The 18,025-nt window shown below is 43.7% G+C and overlaps 1 protein-coding gene across 1 annotated transcript in view; it reads right to left on the reverse strand.

Moving 5' to 3' along the window:
- Nucleotides 1–946: 946 nt before the first annotated feature.
- LOC120841439 (alpha-tocopherol transfer protein-like) overlaps nucleotides 947–18,025 on the reverse strand; it is a 58,300-nt gene continuing 41,221 nt past the window's right edge. The window contains exons 2-6 of the mRNA XM_040212329.3: nucleotides 15,449–15,584; nucleotides 13,047–13,298; nucleotides 9,943–10,136; nucleotides 3,007–3,117; nucleotides 947–1,256 (exon numbers count right to left, since the gene is read on the reverse strand). Of these exons, the coding sequence (XP_040068263.1) occupies nucleotides 1,023–1,256; nucleotides 3,007–3,117; nucleotides 9,943–10,136; nucleotides 13,047–13,298; nucleotides 15,449–15,554 (897 nt within the window). The 5' untranslated portion in view covers nucleotides 15,555–15,584 and the 3' untranslated portion in view covers nucleotides 947–1,022. The remainder of the gene's footprint in view (nucleotides 1,257–3,006; nucleotides 3,118–9,942; nucleotides 10,137–13,046; nucleotides 13,299–15,448; nucleotides 15,585–18,025) is intronic.

Genomic DNA, 18,025 nt, shown 5'->3' on the forward strand with positions numbered 1-18,025 from the left:
CAGAATTCGGGGAATTGGGAAAACAACAAAATAAACTCCAATCTCTAATAAACTCGAAGTTTAGCGCTCCCTTCCCCTTCCCTCCCCTCCCCTCCCCCAATCCCCCTCCCTCCCCCCCCCCCCCCCCAAAAAAAAAAAAGAAACATCCGTTAAACATTTTTAGATTACAACGAACAATAAAACTCGAAAACAAGGAACCGTTCCCATAGGCAGACCAGTGTCAAAGTGTCGTGAATGCAGAAATCCCTTTTGCTACACGAGGCTAAATCTCGAAGTTTAATAAAGGGAGTGTTTTAACACTTCTGAGAGTATTGTGGAAGTCATACCTTTCGAATGTCTACAAATCTGTATACCATGCGTGCAAAGTTCACTAATCAGCACGTAGAAGTTCACCACCTTGGAAGAAATACGCAATATGGGCCTTGGAATATGTCGATCCAGTTCACGGATTTCTGACTGCTACAGTTTGTTCAACGCGATTATGGTCACTCTCATAACAGCAGGGCAAGCCTTTCGAAACTCCGGCCTCCAACATTCGCTCCGTGCCTTCCGCTGTACATTGGCTGCGCTCGCGCTTGAGGTGCACAAGACGCTGAACCGACATCGGAGAAATGAAGTTCACGCTGGAAGCGGGACAACTGAAGCTCCTTCATGGCGTTGTCAGCTTGTCAGCAACTACAAACGCTTAACGCACGCGCCAGATTACAGCCGCCATTGCTGAGCTCTCTTGCATTACTGAGATGCTGAGCCACTGAAGCGGGCGTTGACGAATCTCCACAATGGCCTATGCTAGGGAGAAGGACACAGTGGAACCTAACATGGCAGTAAACTGTCCTGCTGCTGTAATGATCAAGTGAAGTAAGCGTAATGAGAGGAAACAAAAACTGAATTTCGGTAATGACGGCGCCCATGCAGAGATGCTGCGAAGCGTGTATAGCTGTGCGAAAAACTTTAAGTACATTTTTATTTTCCGAATGAACACGGTTCTCTTTTCTGCAAACGTTAAGCGCCCTCTGGCATTTTCACTTCACAGCACTCCGACGATCGGTTTGTTCAGATTCAACCGATTCCTTGAACTCCTGTCGCTCCTGGTAGCCGTATCTACCGAGGTCCACAAAAATGTCTTCTTTGCTTCGATATGTTGCTTCCAATTCGCCGTAGTCGTAGCTTTCCAGGAGGCCACCGTATTCTGTGGGTAGACCTTCACGAGGAACGAATTGGTGAAGTCTCTCGTAGTCGCGTCCTATGACGTGCAACTGAAAGGAAGTAGCGTCCAAAGATATAAAAGCGTTCAGAGACAAGTAATGCCACCATGAACGTTGCTCACGATTAGGTGGAAAATTTTCAATACGATAGACACAGAAAGCGAAATAGATTAGGCATTTCAATTACATATAAACAATGTTTTTTTTTAATGTAGTCACAGAATAACTTAGTACACTTCCATCAAATATAAAAATATTTTGTGAAGCCGTCACGGAAATTGTCTACACACTCTTTTTGCAACAATATCCCAGCAGCTGTCACAGACTCTTTTTCTTGAATGCCAAGTGATGTCCATAAAGGAGTTCCCTGAATTAAAAGAAGTCTGAACTGTGTATGGTAAAAGCAAGTGTGTGCTGATAATCACATTTTATTTTCAATTGCTTTGCTTGCGGCACGTATTGTGCGTGGCCTGGCATTGTCAGGTTTCAAGAAAAGCGCCTTTCTGTTCCACGTGAGGTTTTTGTAATTGCTGTTTGTAGCGCCAAAATGTAACACTCTGAGTTCATTCCATGAAGTCAAAATGGACACAATTAAACAAAAAAAGACTGTTGCCTTAACATTTACGGTACAAGCCTGCATCGTATGCTAATCTTCGTGTTCGATATTTTCATTGTCTAGCAAGACGATTCACAGTTCTCACATACATACAGTTACAATAAACAGCTTGCACTATTTTGGGAATTCCTACTGGAGGGAGTGACACCTTCTGTTGTCGAGAATCAATTACAACGCGTTGCGTATATCGCAGTGACGAGGGTTCTGCACGGGTTTCTATATCTTCCAATGTTGCTCCATAACCATTCACTCTAACGATTTGAAACGTAATCAGGCTCTGGAGTGGAATCCACCAATACAACATTTCAGTGCTTCTCAGAGGTCGCTCCTGTAATCGGTTCACTGCTCATGAAGGTGAAGGCATTACTTTTTATTAAACATTAGTGAACATCGACCGTAATATCCCGAGAGATAGCCAACCTAAAATCAAGAGCAAATCAGGGGAAAATACGGAGTGGGCTAACTTTCGCTGTACAATCAAGAATGGTTCAAAAAAATTATATTATTAGGTCATGTGTCCCTTCGAAACTTGTTATGGTGGCGAGGGGCGACGAAGCAAAGATGACTGTGCTTCCCAGTCAGCAACGTACGCTTATATCCCGCCATAGATAAGTAGCTGCAGTTACGCCGAGGCCATCATCGATACCAATTCCCAACACTGCTATTAGTAGGAGTGGGCTATCTTTCGGTGTTTACAAATATATAGCAAATCAATTAAAAAATATGGGTGGGCTATCTTTCGGGGGGGGGGGGGGGGGGGGAATTTTTCTAGAATTTAAGGTAGTGTTCAAATATACCGTCGATATGTGTTTGGAAAAATTTCCATTGAGAAGCAAGTGCCTTCCGTTCGGCCTCTTTAGAGCTGTGCGAGGAAACTGAGAAGTTAGCTCTGGGTAAATTTTCTTCGGTATTATTTCAATGCATAGTGGAAAAAAACGAATGCGCGACTTGTAAATTCGAAACACAAATTTAATTATAAACAGTTCACGTTAAAAGTAAAGTATTCCGTTATTACCTAAGATAGCTGCCACATTACCAAGTCAATATATTATTTTTTTTCTTAAAGGCGGCTTACGTTTCAAAGCAAGTTTGTATGGCGCTGCTTTTTGTCAGGTAGTATACATCAGTACACTGGGATATCAACTATTTTTCGTTAAGAAAAATGGGCGTTAAGACGAAGCTTACTCTTTCCCGATGCTTCTGCTTAAGCAACACCCTCACACAAGCGTAGATCAGCTGAAAAACTGGAGGATTGTTTATGACGTAGACGCCTTTGACCCGCAATGGGTAGGAGTCCTGTAATTAAAAAAGCACGTATATCTTTAAGCCTTCCTGAAAGTTCCGAGTAGGTTACCAGTTATGCGTTTACTTGTGGTTTTGATCTCAAATGAAGTATGCATATACGCTCGCGTTTGCGACATAAAATAAAACAGAAAAGCAAATTCGTGGTTTTATTGAAATATGTTTTTGAACCAGGAATCACTCTCTGTTCAATGAAGAAGGCGGCTACTATACTTCGTGTCACGATAACTTGGAGAACTGTGGAGGACCCCACGACCCAATAAGGGCGTCGGAGCAAGCCACGTGGCAGTACTTCATGGCCAAGGCTATGGACGCCTCCTCACCACCACAGCAACAGCGCCGTCCGCGACAAAATGTAGTTCTAGGCTTCTTTTTATTTTAATGACAATTGAACTGGCACGATCACATCTCTATCGACACCACAGGAAAGGAAGACAATGACATGTTAGTTTTCAACGATAATCAATACGGATCAAACCTTTTCAGAAAACAACGTGGGTTTTCAACGATGTTTGTACGATGGCAGCCCTGTAATCGACCGCTTCCGTTTAGAACTTCGCCCTGGCCTTGGCACCCGCCAAAGGTTCGTCAGAAAATTGAGCGTATGGTAGTACCATGAACTGATCCCGAAGACCTCGCTACTTTAGAGGACGGCAACATTGCGGCGTTGGACGTTCATCCATATTTTGTTGGCTTCGCAGCGGACGACTCTTTGCCAGCAGACGACAGCCAGTTCCTCCGGTCCTCGCATTGGGTGCAGTGACATACACGCTCCCGTGGCTCGGTGACACGGGCCTCGCTCCGACGCTCTTATTGGGTCACGGGGGCCGTAGCCTCCACAGTTCGCCAAGTTATCGTGAAACGGAGTATGACACAAGTATGTCGCCACACCAGATCTTCTCGGCTGGCTATGGAAGAGCGAAGGTTAACTGGGTATTGCCAAGTTGCGGAGTAAACAGAACTCTTTCACCTCCACTCGGAGACGGTAGCAAGATTATTTTCTGCCTCACGGCACGAGTATCGAACATACCTACAAGAATGCTCTTCTGTACGTCTTGTTTCAGCGCTGATTCCGCGTTTTTCTGGCGCTTATTTTCAATACTGGAAGAAATATTGGAAGAAAAGTCGGTAGTTATGGGGGGTTTATAAAAGAAAACAGGAAATAGCCGTGGGATCAGCGCTGCCAACAGAAAACAAGAGCGTTCCCGGAACTGTTGGAAAACGACAAGGTTCTGAATAGGGAAGTACGTGAGGCGAAGAATGTGCTTTTAAAAGTAAAAAGAAGCCTCACAGAGAGTTATGTGGAAGCTGTGTTCCGGAATAACAAGACAAATAAACTGTAGATAAGTTATACTTCTGCGAAGCTTCAGCTTTCCTTATTCAAGGACAACGCCAAACCAGCATCTTTCGTGTTTTTTTTTTGTTTTTTTTTAATAATTTATTTTATTATTACTACACCACTTGATTGGGGCTTGATTTCCATGGTTTGTCGATATAAAGGGTGTTCAATTTTTTATTGAACAGGTTTAAAAACGAATGAAGATGAGAGTTAGACGATTGTCGTCTTCAACACGTGCTTATCAGGCTCGGCGGACATTAGATGAGGGGATGATAATCACGATAAGTTGACTAATCAATAAAAACGGGTTAATAACTTCTTAGTGATTGATTTTATGGATAACGTTGCAACTGCAGTATTGACGGCAACGACGATTAGAGCACAGACCAATTAAAAGTATTTAAAAAAAGATATTGTATTTTGTTTAGATATTACGTGACAAATTTTCACGTAATTCAGCCCGATTAAAAATTAGCGCGCAAGAAGCGCTCCGCCAACACTGCCCGCAATCACGCGTAGAAAAGTGACGTAGCAGTTTCGGTAACATCACTTGTGCCGTATGCGTACCCCCCACCAAAGACCAGACTTGGGAAGAAATCCGCTAAAGGTAACGAATTACTTGTAATCCGTTACTTTTTTAAGGAATATTGTAATTGTCACGTTACTTTTTTTCGGAAGTAATTTGTAATGTAATTTCGTTACAAAATGTTGGTAAAGGATTACTTTAATTCCTCGTTATTTTTTAAAAAATGTGAGTATACTACAGTAACTGGAGCAATACAAGAACATTCAGCGGCATAACGAGAGCAAGTTCAAGAAAATAGAAAACATCAGGAAGGGGAAAATAGCCGAAAAGAACACGATTTGTTATATTACCGGTCACTAGAACCACTAGAAAAACGGGCCACGCACGTACAAGTAAAAGAAAGACAAAGATCAAGTAAGACAACGTCGAATAGGCTCTCCGTCGTCTTCCATCGTGTTTTTCTTCTTCTCCCAGACAGGAGAAAGCTCTTCGTGTTTATTTGTTTTTTGTCTTTTACACGTTTCACCCTTTCCAATTTCTTCGACGTCTCCCGCCACCTGCACAGACATCAAAAGCGGGTCCCCCTCGATTCGCAAGTTCACAGCTCGCGTAACGTACGATGTAGCCTCGCGCGAGGGGGTCCAATTCTCTTTGCCTTTGATATGTGTTACAGTATTCTAGCATGCTCTTGAGGTATGGCTCAAAAAGCGCCCGGCGCGAGGCTAAGAGCATCGTTTTCGAGGGTAGGGCAGACATGGAAGTAATCCGTTGCGAGTAACGGGACTACTTGTAATCCGTTACTTTTTTTGTAATTTAGTAATCAATCTATTACATTTCTGAAATTGTAACTCTAAAGTAACTTCATTACTTTCCGGGTAACGAATTACTCAAAAATACTCGTTACTTTCCCACCATCCGGCGAAAAGAAAATGTATGGTGGAAGAAGGGCGATGCAACTATATCTGCGCTTCTAACTCGGTCACACAAGATGCGGGTTCCAGGCGAAGGAAGTGCTAGCCAGGGAGAGAAAAGGAATTCATGGAAAACGGGACAGCGCTGTGTTCCTAGCAACACTCCGAGTGCACCCTCCCGCGGCTCGGGAGAAGGGAGGTGCAGAAGCCGTGCTTTGACACAAAGACGGGGTTCGGTGTTTTATTGTCCAGCGTCTGCGACCACTTCCGGACAACTCAACGAGCGGGTCCTGACCTTCGCTGCACGTTTCAAGAGCAGAAAGAACGTATACCAGCAATCGTTAACCAAACGGGGGGACCGAAGCACATGTGAGTGTGTATGTTAGCGCGCGTGAGATGGGATGAGGAAGGAACGGACTTGAAGAAGCTTGTTCGGGCAAATGCGGTGACCAAACCGTGACACCTTCACATATTAATGTCCCAATTTTTTTTTTCCTTGGAGGATGAAAAGCGATGGATTCAACGAGAGAGGACCAAATGCGGCAGGCCGAACCGAGAAGGATGCTTCGAGAAAGGACCTTGTGAGAAGCTCGAAATCAGAACGGGCTCGAAAGATAACCAGCTGTCTGCGTTTTCTTTTCGTGTTTGATCGTTTATTGATGTTTCCACCTAAGCGCGATCACCCCGCAAACACACACAGAACAGCGTGGGGCCTGGCCTCCGTTCACGCCTTAACGTTGTAAAAGCTCAATATTGCAGTCCAACCAGCTGTGCGCTTTGTGCCAAGTGACTTCCCACTAGCGGGTTCGTGTAAGTGGAACATGCGTCGGCGATATGACACCGGCCGCTTATTGTAACAGAAAAATCGTCAGTTTAAACGGAGATCGGCCAAATACCCTCGTCACGTTCGACGGCAAACAATGAGCAGGCAGTGGAGACTTCCAAACCGCATTCTCGAAAATGAGAATGTTGAAGGAAGTTCCAGTTGGGGGTCGGTGGTGGTTGTCTTAGCGGACTGTGCATGCGGGAAGTTAGACCGAAACTTTGGGGAAAGGAAAGCAGCGAATAAGCAGTGGCTGACATGGACACTCGAGTTGAGGCAGGAGCGGGCTGGCAAGGCACTTGCGTAATGGTTCTCACTTTTCTGTTCAGTTTTGCACGCCGTCAAGGATGTCCTTGTTATGTGCAAATAATAATAATAGTAATTATTATTATTTTTAAATGTGTGAGAGACGTGGGCGAGTGCTGATACTGATACTTTTTGATAATTTCTTCACGGCATACGCGATTCCGCCATGGCTTTGAGCATTAATATTTAAATTAGGTGAACAAGAAAAAAAAAGTCATTCGGTCGGATAGCAACATTCATCAAGCAGCAGTCTTCGAAACGTATCCGAAAGGAAGTAAAACATTTTGATCTCACTACTAAACCTCCTAAAATAGCAACAATAGCCCTTTAGCGACATGAAGCAGCCAGTGCTGGCTCGTGGAAGGAGAGTTTTTTGCAGTTCACGGATACTGAACTATGATTATTTTGAGTCGTGTCTGTGGTCTCCGCCAGCATTAGAAAGTGTATTGCCCAAATGCAATCGTTGTATGTTCATGTGATGCAACTCTGTCTCGGTCGATTATATGCTGGACCCATTTATCTCAAACACCAGTTTAAGTCATTTATTATTTTATACGTTTGACCTCTTAATGTTATTAACCTTAACCTATGTGACGAATTCTACTGAGTGCATTTGATCCGGGTTTTATTATTGATGAGGCAATAAATGCCGCCCCGAAAACACACAGTAAACATTGAATGTTTTTTGTGAGTTTCTTTGGAGTAACGCAAAAGTAATCGAGTAAAGTCACGAAGTAATTAATTGATTACTTTTTACGGCAAGTAATTTGTAACGGTAATCAGTTACATTTAAAGTCAAGTAATTGTAATGGTAATTGATTTCTTTTGAGTAACGGGCAGAAGTCTGGGGTACGGATGATACTTCTTCTGGTTTAATTATCTGGGAATGGTGGTCGAGTCTACTCCTCACTTTACAGTAGGGGGAGGAGGTTACACCATCTAGGGAGCGCTGACACAGAGAAAGAGAGAAGGCGTAAAAGAGGTGTGATCCTCTATTGTTTTGTGAGACCGATAGACACCGCTTCTCTCGCTCTCCATTCCCTCCCCTCCCGTGGCCTCCACGAATATCGCCAATATTCGTGCCATATTGGTATGAAATTGAGAACCGATGAACAATTGATAACCCGTAACCGCTACTTTTTCTCTGACTGGTCGAGTTTTCGTTCATGGAGTGTCCGTCGTCTCCATGGCCATCTCTTAATGAGATGTTCAAAATTCAGGGCATTAAGGAGAACGGAAACCTAAAGTTTCAGTGCATACTTCTGCTTGCCGTAAAAACATATACTGTAATCAGCAAGAACAAACTCTAACCTACGAAAACAGATCAAGGTAAGCAGGGACAACTGCATTCTGCATTGGCTATAGATTGTATCGTTAGAACGAAGTTTTTATTTTTGTGAATAACAGGTGAAATACAAGAGTCAAGAGGGAGCTTTCATACATCGCTTCTTTAGCTCCAAATCTCGTAGATGGAGGCAGACGCTGTTACTGAGAATGAGCACCGCTAGCTTTGTCTGCACAATTCCAGGGATCATTTTCGGAGGCCTTAAGCTAACGGGATGGTGGGTGTGGTTGCAGCTATCGGTGCCTTGTCAGCTTACAGGTGAACGGAGAGCACCTACACTCTTTCTATTAATACAATATTTTATTTTTACAAAGACTACTATAATATGGGCATATGAGAAATAAAAAGTAGTGTTGCAGAACATTTTTGCAAAATATCAAAATCGTTTTATAATTTTCTGGTTAAGTGTACGGAAAAAGTAACGTGAAAGTAATTTTAACGTAACGAGTAAACTAATCCGTTAATTTTGAGCAAAAGTAAATTGTAACTTGTGGGTTTTCCCTTTGGGGGTACCACTTAGAAACACAGAAGGTTCCTTGGGTCCTAATATAGACGTGTTTATTGACTCAAATGCCAACACGCTTCCGCTCTTAGACAAGAGAAGTCTGGGCGCTGGCTCAATTGCCAGTATCACCCGGTCGGTTTCCCGCGCTGCCACATTAGACAGATTCACGGGAAGTCGGAGGCCCACAAAGAAAAACGGAGCTCCGTAGAGCCAGGGCCTCCGCCGACGAGAGCCCCTGGCCCACGTTCGGGGCCAGCTTATGTAGCCTCGGAGAATGGACGCGCCCGGGGAGGCCGCTAGCAGTCGCGTCCATTATAACTCTCAAGGGTGCGCCAGTGGCACATTAACCCAAAATGGGCAAGGGAGCGCCGGCCCCTTCGGGGAATTCGGCCTCGGTTCCTTGTGTCCGGGAGGCCGACGCCATTGGTGACGACGGCTCCCACGGCCTGCTCGAAGCTAGGCCTGGATAGGGATAGAGGGAACCCCATGGTTCCCACAAACTGTAATCCATTATATTTGAGGCTCGGTAATTTGTAATTGTAATCTATTACATTTTTCAAGTAGCGAGCACAAGTCTGCCAAAGACAAGCTGCCGAGATAGTGACGATATGATTGAAACTTCTAAGTCAATCTTCTAAGCTTCATTGAGAGCAGGGCGTGCAGTTAACTCTTTGCGCGCAATTTTTAAATCTGGTGAAAAACGTGAATATGTATAAAATAACTTTTTAATAATAATTGTTTTCCAAATTCTCCTAATTTACTGGTATGGCAGCTATTAGCAATGGCCGTCAATACTGTAATTGCATTACGACTCCTAAACTAAAAATTTAAAAAGCTAGCTGATTAACAAATGACACTTAACCAAATACCGTGACGACTATCCCCTCATCTAATATCCTTCGAGCTTGATAAATACTTGGTTAAGACGTCACTCATCAAAATCTCAACACGTTTTTTTTAAGGTGGATTCGAGTTAAAACTCATTCACCCTGTATACCGAAAACATGGAACCATATCATTTTAAGGGTGAACTTTTCAAGTACACGTAAATGTCAAAGTTATACCTGCATTATCTTGACTGCCCTCCTGATTTCCGATGGCGTGAAGTAAAGAAAGTGAGAGATGTGAAGTCCATCCAGATCAACAACTCCTACGACGCCTGTGATTTGGTTCGTCGGAACCATAAGATTGCATTCTGTCCCAACAAGCACCAATCTGAAGAGCTCGTTCAGTGAACAGACAGCCGGATTCCAGGCACCTAAGAAGAAATGTTTGGAGCCAGAATGTTAACGTATTTGGTTCATTTTATTTATTGACACTGCCAGCCCGTGAGGGTTATTAGAGGAGTGGAAATCACAGCGCAGTGAAGGTGGTTCTTGATGACACAGCGCATTTCGTGAGGTTGCCACGGGACCCCACTTCAAAATCTGAGATATCCCTTGTCGATAACCTCCGTGACTGAAAAAGAAGAAACACCTATCCGGTGCCAACCACCGTCGTCTTTTTTCTTTTGATGAATCTCCTCCTAAAGTTTAGTGACTTCCTAAAGTTCCCAAACCCGAGGGTTCATTGCGCTAGATTGTTTCATTCATTGTTACTTCCATTTACAGCCTATCAAAATTTAGAACTCATCACTCCCGTAAGCGAAACAAACAATTTGATAGTACGTAATTCCCAGGAGTTCGTGGGATACGTTTCAGGTCAGCACCTTGACGAGGATGAAATAATGCTTTTTTTCGATGTCTATTTGTTTACAAATGGTCCCAGCCCTCTGGTTGAAAGAGTAGCTCAAACGCGCTAGCTCCACTCAAGCCCATCGTTAACACTCTAGGACATTGTTATGCTGTTACTGCTTTGCCTCAGTCAGTCTCATAGGTTTAGTTGACAAATTTATCACCAGCAGTGTTGCCGTTGGGGGCTGTTTTGCGCCGAATTGGCTACTCTCAAGTCTATCTGGCGGCAAAAAAAAAAATTAAGTTTGGCTCCCTGGCTTCCCTGGCTACATTTTTTTAACTTAAATTCTGGCGCATTTGTAGTCAAATCAATATTTCTGTATACAAACAGACAGAGAGATGACACATTACTTCTGTCATTACGATAGGCTTTAAAAAATACTAAGAACCACCTGACACTTTCCGATCATCACAATACTGAACGAGTGGCCAATCAGAAATCTGAGATGAACAAAATCCTTAGCTTCGTCGAAATCAGTCATTATTAGCCAACTAATCTTTTTTTGTGTTTACTACACAGCCAGAAATACGACAGATAATTTTTGGGCATTACTACGGGCTTTAAAAAGACAAGAAAAAAAAACTTGGCACATTATGGTTATCACGATACTGAATGAGAAGCCCATCACGTGGCCACAAACGTAAGGTAAACAGGAGCATCAGCTGATGCTTCGCTAAGATAAACAAAACCGCAGCCCAGGCTTCGTCCGCGGTTCGGAGGCTCAATACCATCAATCCAGAAACCGTAACCAAGAGCCGCGCAGACATATTGAGACATCCAGCTCACTTTTCTGGACCTTTTTCTCACGAACTCAAATTAGTAATCCGTTACCTGTAGTCTGTTTCAAGCACCTTGGAGCATACGACCTGCCTAAGCGTTTGACACGATGCCGCCGCTTACAAGGGCCCTTCTGGCGTACACCCTTTTCCTTACCTCTCAAAGGGTGCTCTAAAAATCTTATCACTTTCCATATAGAACGCGGATTCCGAGCGTGTGATCTCTCAAATATCGTTAACAAAGCCGAAACGTAATGAAGCTCGACGTCCGTGAGGCAATTCTGAGGCTGAAGGTCGGGCTGGGGCTGCATGAAAAAACATCCTGAACTTTTGACTTGCCCATTGCGCTTCTTTAGCCAATGAACCTCAATTGCACTAGATGCGGTAGCTTTTATTCGTGTCGATTGCGGTTGCACAGAGCAATATTTTCCCTAATATTTCCATTTCTTGTAGAGTTTAATTTTGTACACTTTTTATGATGTATTTCTTTTTTAAAAATACGGTGACGACACATTCGGCGCGAAAATAAATAAACTGCACACGTTTGGATACAGTCGGTTTGTGCTTTGGCTACTTCAATCGACCCCCCAATGGCAACACTGATCTTCACGAGATTCAAGGTTGTCCAATGGGTAGTTTGGTGTCAGCGACTATGGCGACTCTTGTCATGGAGCAGGATGAGGAAACCGGTCTACAGCGGAGTGTGCACCCAGTAAGGTTTTATAGGCATTACGTGGACGACACTCACGTAATTTTAAATAAAGACAGTGTTAATCACTTTTATTTCACTTTGAAGAGCGCTTAACCGTGAATACAATCTCACGTGAAAAAGAACGAAACGGTACACTGTCTATCCTAGATGTTAATGCATGCCCAAACAGCATTACACACGTAGAAACAGCCGTACAGCGCAAAACATGCTGGACAAGTAACTTCTTAAATCTCAACTTAATCACCCGGTTGAGCACAAAAGAGCAGTCGTAAAAAAATCGGGCAGGAGCAAATATTCTGCAAACAATTATATTTTTTTCGGTGGCTGTAACGCTCAAGCCTAATTACCGCACACCTTACTCAGGTATAAAGAAAAGGAATCTTCTGTATTTCACAAGTATTATATCCTAACTTCTAGATTAATCTGTGTGTGATCATTTGAATGCTGTGCTTTTTTTTACGCACCAAACGTATTTTTGTGATGTCGCGGTGCGCAGACCAAATGTTCCCTCCATTCATAATTAGGGATGCAAATGCGTTTTTCTTTCTTTCTTTCTTTCTTTTTTTGGGGGGGGGGGGGAGGGGGGTTCTACAAGGTAAATCAATTTAGTGCGCCCCTTGTTGGTCATCGATGAACCATCCGGCGGTGATCAAAGTCGTACGGCTTTGAGCCATTTTCGTAACCGCGATCCAACGTACAACGCGTTTAATCTCAAATTAGAAGGCTAGCTACATTCAATTCAAGGTTAGGCTGCATGGCGTGGCAGTGGAAGCCTTGAGCTCGCCGGACCCCTGAGTCACCTATATTTTATAACCTGTCCTGTTATCTTTTATAACCCCCCGTTCGTAGGCATGCGTAGGTGGCTTGGTTTTATAAAATTTGATCTCTCTATTCAGCACTACTAACCGAAAGGTTCGAAAGTTGTTTCGTGGAGAATCCGACTCACCCAGCTTGACAATGACAATCAGCCTTCCCAAAGAATCACGCTCCTTGGGAACAGTCAATAGCTTGTTTTGGTGCAGTGTCGCATCGTACAAGATGCGTGACGGCAGCAGATCGTCGAAAAGGTCGGTGTATTCCTGGCGGACCCGGAAATACCTCCGAATTATATCCAGGGTTTCCCTCACGTGGAACTTCCGGCTACGCAGGAACTTCACCAGGAAATCTTCGTCCAAGGGGCAATGCAATACCGGATCCTCTGTCAAGGGTGCATGGAGTGAGGTATGTGTCGGAAATGCCCAATCTATTAATTCGTACATGGATCTCTTATCACTGGCAAGCAAAATCACTTATGTACAGCACTCGCCAAACTTATCCTCAACACGCCAACGGTACCTATTCTCGTGAGAGCGCTTTCCTGACCTCAGTCAAAGAACTACAGCTTGAACTAGCGCTGAATGAAACAGCCTTAGCAGTAGGGTGACCAGACGTCCCGTTTTGGCCGGGACAGTCCCGTTTTTGAGGTCCGTTTCGGCCGTCCCGTCTTTTTGTCCCATTAAGGAATCATTCCCCTTTTTTGCAGGAGTGCATAATTTTGAAATTGGCACAGAGCGAGTTGAAGCAAGCGGAAACTATACCAACTTGTTACAATTATATTTAAAAAAAAACAAAAAAAAAACGTAGTTACTTTAAAATATTTACCCAGTAAAATTGAGAGTACTATCCTTGCCCACAAACACGTTTTTTGTCAAGACTCGTGAATAGAATTATTTTTTCTTGTTACTGAATTCAGCACGCATGTAGTACGTTAACGCTTTAAAATAGCAGTTCTTGCAATAACTCTTTTCTCCCAATCTCAACCTTTAATATGCCTCCCCTCCTCTCCCTCCCTCCCTCCCTCCCTCCCTCCCTCCCTCCCCCCCCCCCCCCCCCCCCCCCCCCCCTCAGGGCACGCTGGACCGTGGACACTGCGGCTATTTTGACGTTCAGCCAATCTATTGTTACAGCCACCTTTTCGCACGAAGGTGCAAAGGTGACTGTCGGAACAGTCAGTAATTGAATAATTCGATCAGAAAGCAATGAGTCTTCCTACTGAATAAGCTGAAAATCGTATAACGCATCGAAGGAAAAACTGCTGCGTTGTCCCGTGCCCAACAGCGATTTCGGTCTTGAGCAAGCAGCCTACCCTCCCATACTTCGTCTCAGCTTAAGTCGAGATGCAGCCGACGCTACGAGGAAATGGCATGGGATGAATCAAGCAACGTCAAGAGTGCAAGTCACTGGTCCTTTTACGTTTATGATTGGTTCAGCGACGATAGAATACGTACAGACACATGACAAACACCATGATGGTGCGGTTTTGACGCTCTCTAAATTGGTCTTATTTGCTCGTAGCCTTCGCTTCGTCTATACTTGAAATGAAACGACGTATGGAACTGTTCTATTGAGCGCTGAGTCGTGGATCAGTTTTTCCGCTGCCGCCAGGATAGCACGTCCATGAAATCAGATGTCGTTGACGTGTTCCGGACAAGTTTGCCGAGCACTGAACACACGTTTGCATATGCGGCCTTTGAGCACCGCCACTTTGGTGCTGCTGTGTGGACATCACGCGATCCGCCAGTTTAAATAATAAATAATAAGCTCTAACCTTTCGAACGGACATTAGGTTGTTGCGCCAAGGGTACGCCTTTCTTCGGTTAGACATCTAGTCTATTAAATTTGGATATTCATTTATACTCCCCAAATCCTTTTAGAGGAGAGGGGGGTTTAAGTTGCCTGGTTGACGGAGGAGGGAAAGAAGCGGAGGTGGTCGAGGCTCGGCTGACTAAGGTGATTCGCGCGCTAGCCTTTAGGCGGATTTCAGATTTTGTTGCCCGGCAAGCGTATGCAAATCTGGGCGCCGGCTAAAAGCTTCTCGCTGAATGAGTAAGGTGTATTTATCCGAGCCTCGGACCTGTTCTCCTCTCTTTCTCCCCGTAAACCAGGCGATGTGGCAAACATGCGGAGGCGCTAATCACTGCGCCCAAATTGACTCGTTGTCTTACTTCACGGGCTTTACCGAATGCGCCGTCCCTTCACCATAACTTCTTTATAAATAACCAAGTTCGTAGTCCCATAGTGCCTTATGCATCATTACAGGTTCATTTGAATTTTACTTTCCCCAATATTATTATCTTATACACTTAAATTTTTATACCAGGCCTTAGCGGTCTCAAGTTGCTCCTCATTCATACAGCCCATTTTATCCTCCTTCTTCCTACTTGCGTGATAATTACTGCTTATTCTCGAAGCGTTTCATTTCCAAAAACTTCGTGAGATATACAAATTCAAGCTTTCCGATGACCAGACCTTATTACCTTTATGTATACGTTTAACGGAAGTCCACCACGTCATTGCGTTTCCATTTACCGGAAAGAAGCGCCCGCAGTTGAGCCACGGCTTCTTCTTTCACTTGCGGTGTTTCACCGAGCTCTCGCTTGGCAATCATCTCCAAGTCGGGGGAAATTCTTTCCATGGTCAAGCTGGGTGGGCTGCCTGATCGGCTCTGAAAGAATCATTCAAACCCACAATTGTGTAAGCGTCAGCTAGATTTCGCCAGAAAATATACCATACGATATTTTGAAACGTCTCGTACTTGGTACGCAGTACAATCGAGGCCGCTGGCACGCCAGTTGATTTGATACTGTAGTGTACCAAACCCTACTCACGCTTCGAATACATCGAACAAAAGACAGTCCGCAAACGCTTTCTGAGGCATGTTTTTAATGCGAAAGCATTAACTGGGTCCCATGGAGCGATCCGACGTCATCAGCTTTGAAACCACGCCAAACGTTTGCGAAACGGCACCTAAAATCCCCTTTTCCAAGTGAAGCCGATTTCTGATGGATTATGCTGCCACGGGGTAACGCGCGTTTTCAAGGAACCAGAGGCCAGATTCACGAAGAGCTTCTTAGTTTACGACAACTTAGCTAAGAAGTTCGTAAGTTAAGAACATCGTAAGAAGGGGAGAAATCGGTATTCACGAACGCGTTCTTAAGTGAGAGGAGGAAAGCGACGTTGTCGTACGGAAAAACTAAAACATACCGGAGCTGTTGCTATGGCGACGGCGTCTTCGGCAGCACGAACAACCAATCGGAGAGCTCGGCATTTGTTCGGAGCCGTTCGGAGCCGTTCGGAGCCGTTCGGAGCACGTGGATTTTTCATAACAAATACAGGCGGCCTTTCTGCCACCGCTTTATTTATTTATTTATTGAAAGTACCCTCAGGGCCCGAAGGCATTACAGAGGGGGAGAGCACATACATGAAACAAAGATAGTAATATAGTAACAGGTCAACAATATTAAATATACAACAAACAAAGAATAATAATAATAATAGGTCATGGGTCACTGCTAAAATAGCTAGTGATGGAATTTCTAAACAGGTTAGTATCAGTTATAGTAGCAATCAAACCAGGGAGGTGGTTCCATTCCTCGGCTGTGCGGGGTAAAAAAGAAGATTGAAATGTTGTGGTAAACGAGCTTGGAACTCCAACTTTATGCTGATGGTCAAGACGGGATGAAATGTAAAAGGGGGGAGTAATCATCCGATTGCGTAGGAGAGGGATATGAAAATACATTTTATGAAATAGACATAGGCGTGAAATTTTACGTCGCAAGGAGAGAAGTGGTAAACATAAACTATTTTTCATTGATGTGACACTAGCAGTACGATGGTAGTTGGAAAGAATGAAACGGGCTGACCTATTCTGAATGGATTCCAATGCAGTGATTAGAGTATCGTGACCGGGATCCCAGATGGAGGCTGCATATTCTAATTTAGGCCTGATTAATGTTTTGTAGAGGATCAATTTTAGTGAAATAGGTGCCAATGAAAAGTTGCGTTTTAAGTAGCCCAACATGCAGTTAGCACGGGTAGTAACATACTGAATGTGGGGTTTCCATGAAAGGTTATTTGTTAAGTGAACACCAAGGTACTTGTACGTTGCCACTTGCTCCAAAAGGTTGCCATCTAGGTGGTAACAGTGACTGTTGTTAGGCTTGCGGGACACTCTCATCTGTTTACATTTACTAGTGTTTAGTTTCATTAGCCATAATTCACACCAACGAGAGACAGAGTTAATATCAGACTGAAGTGTAGACAGGTCAGAATCGTGACAGATTTCACGGTAAATTACACAGTCATCGGCAAAGAGACAAACGGATGAAGACACATTAATGGGAAGATCGTTAATATAGATTAAAAATAGTAGTGGGCCTAAAACCGACCCTTGAGGAACTCCAGAATTCACAGACACGGGAGGAGAATTTTCGTTGTTAATTGTTACAAATTGTGAACGGTTATTTAGAAAAGACCGAATCCATGCGAGAACGTTAGGGTCAATGTTAAGTTTTGAAAGTTTTAACAGTAATAGCTCGTGACACACCTTATCGAATGCCTTGGCGAAATCTAAGAAAATGCAGTCCACCTGGGAGCCTCGGTCAAGAATAGAATGAATGTCATGAGTGAAGGATAGGAGCTGAGTATCACAAGATAATGATTTACGAAATCCGTGCTGTGCTTCGGTGAAAAAATTATTCGACTCTAGGAAATGTACGAGTTGGGAAAAGATAACGTGTTCCAGAAGTTTACATGGTATGCTGGTTAATGAAATGGGACGATAATTGTTAGGGGAATACTTATCGCCACCTTTCGGAATTGGAACCACCTTCCCCACTCGCCAATCACAAGGTAAAATACCACCTTGCAGCGACTGTTCAAACAATTTTGAGAGAATAAGAGATGAGTATAGTTTAGTGTTTTTTTAAAAACTTGGAATTAATTCCGTCCACTCCTGATGAGGATGATAACTTCAGTTCATCTATAATTTTTGCAATACCAGCAGGATCAACAAAGATAGAATCCATTGGCAGATAACAGGAACAGCTCATCGAAGGGTAAGTTATGTTGCGAATATCGGAGAAAGATTCCATAAATATACTATTT

This window comes from Ixodes scapularis, unplaced genomic scaffold, assembly GCF_016920785.2.
Source record: "Ixodes scapularis isolate PalLabHiFi unplaced genomic scaffold, ASM1692078v2 PGA_scaffold0__279_contigs__length_252992795, whole genome shotgun sequence".
NCBI classification, from domain to species: Eukaryota; Metazoa; Arthropoda; class Arachnida; order Ixodida; family Ixodidae; genus Ixodes; species Ixodes scapularis.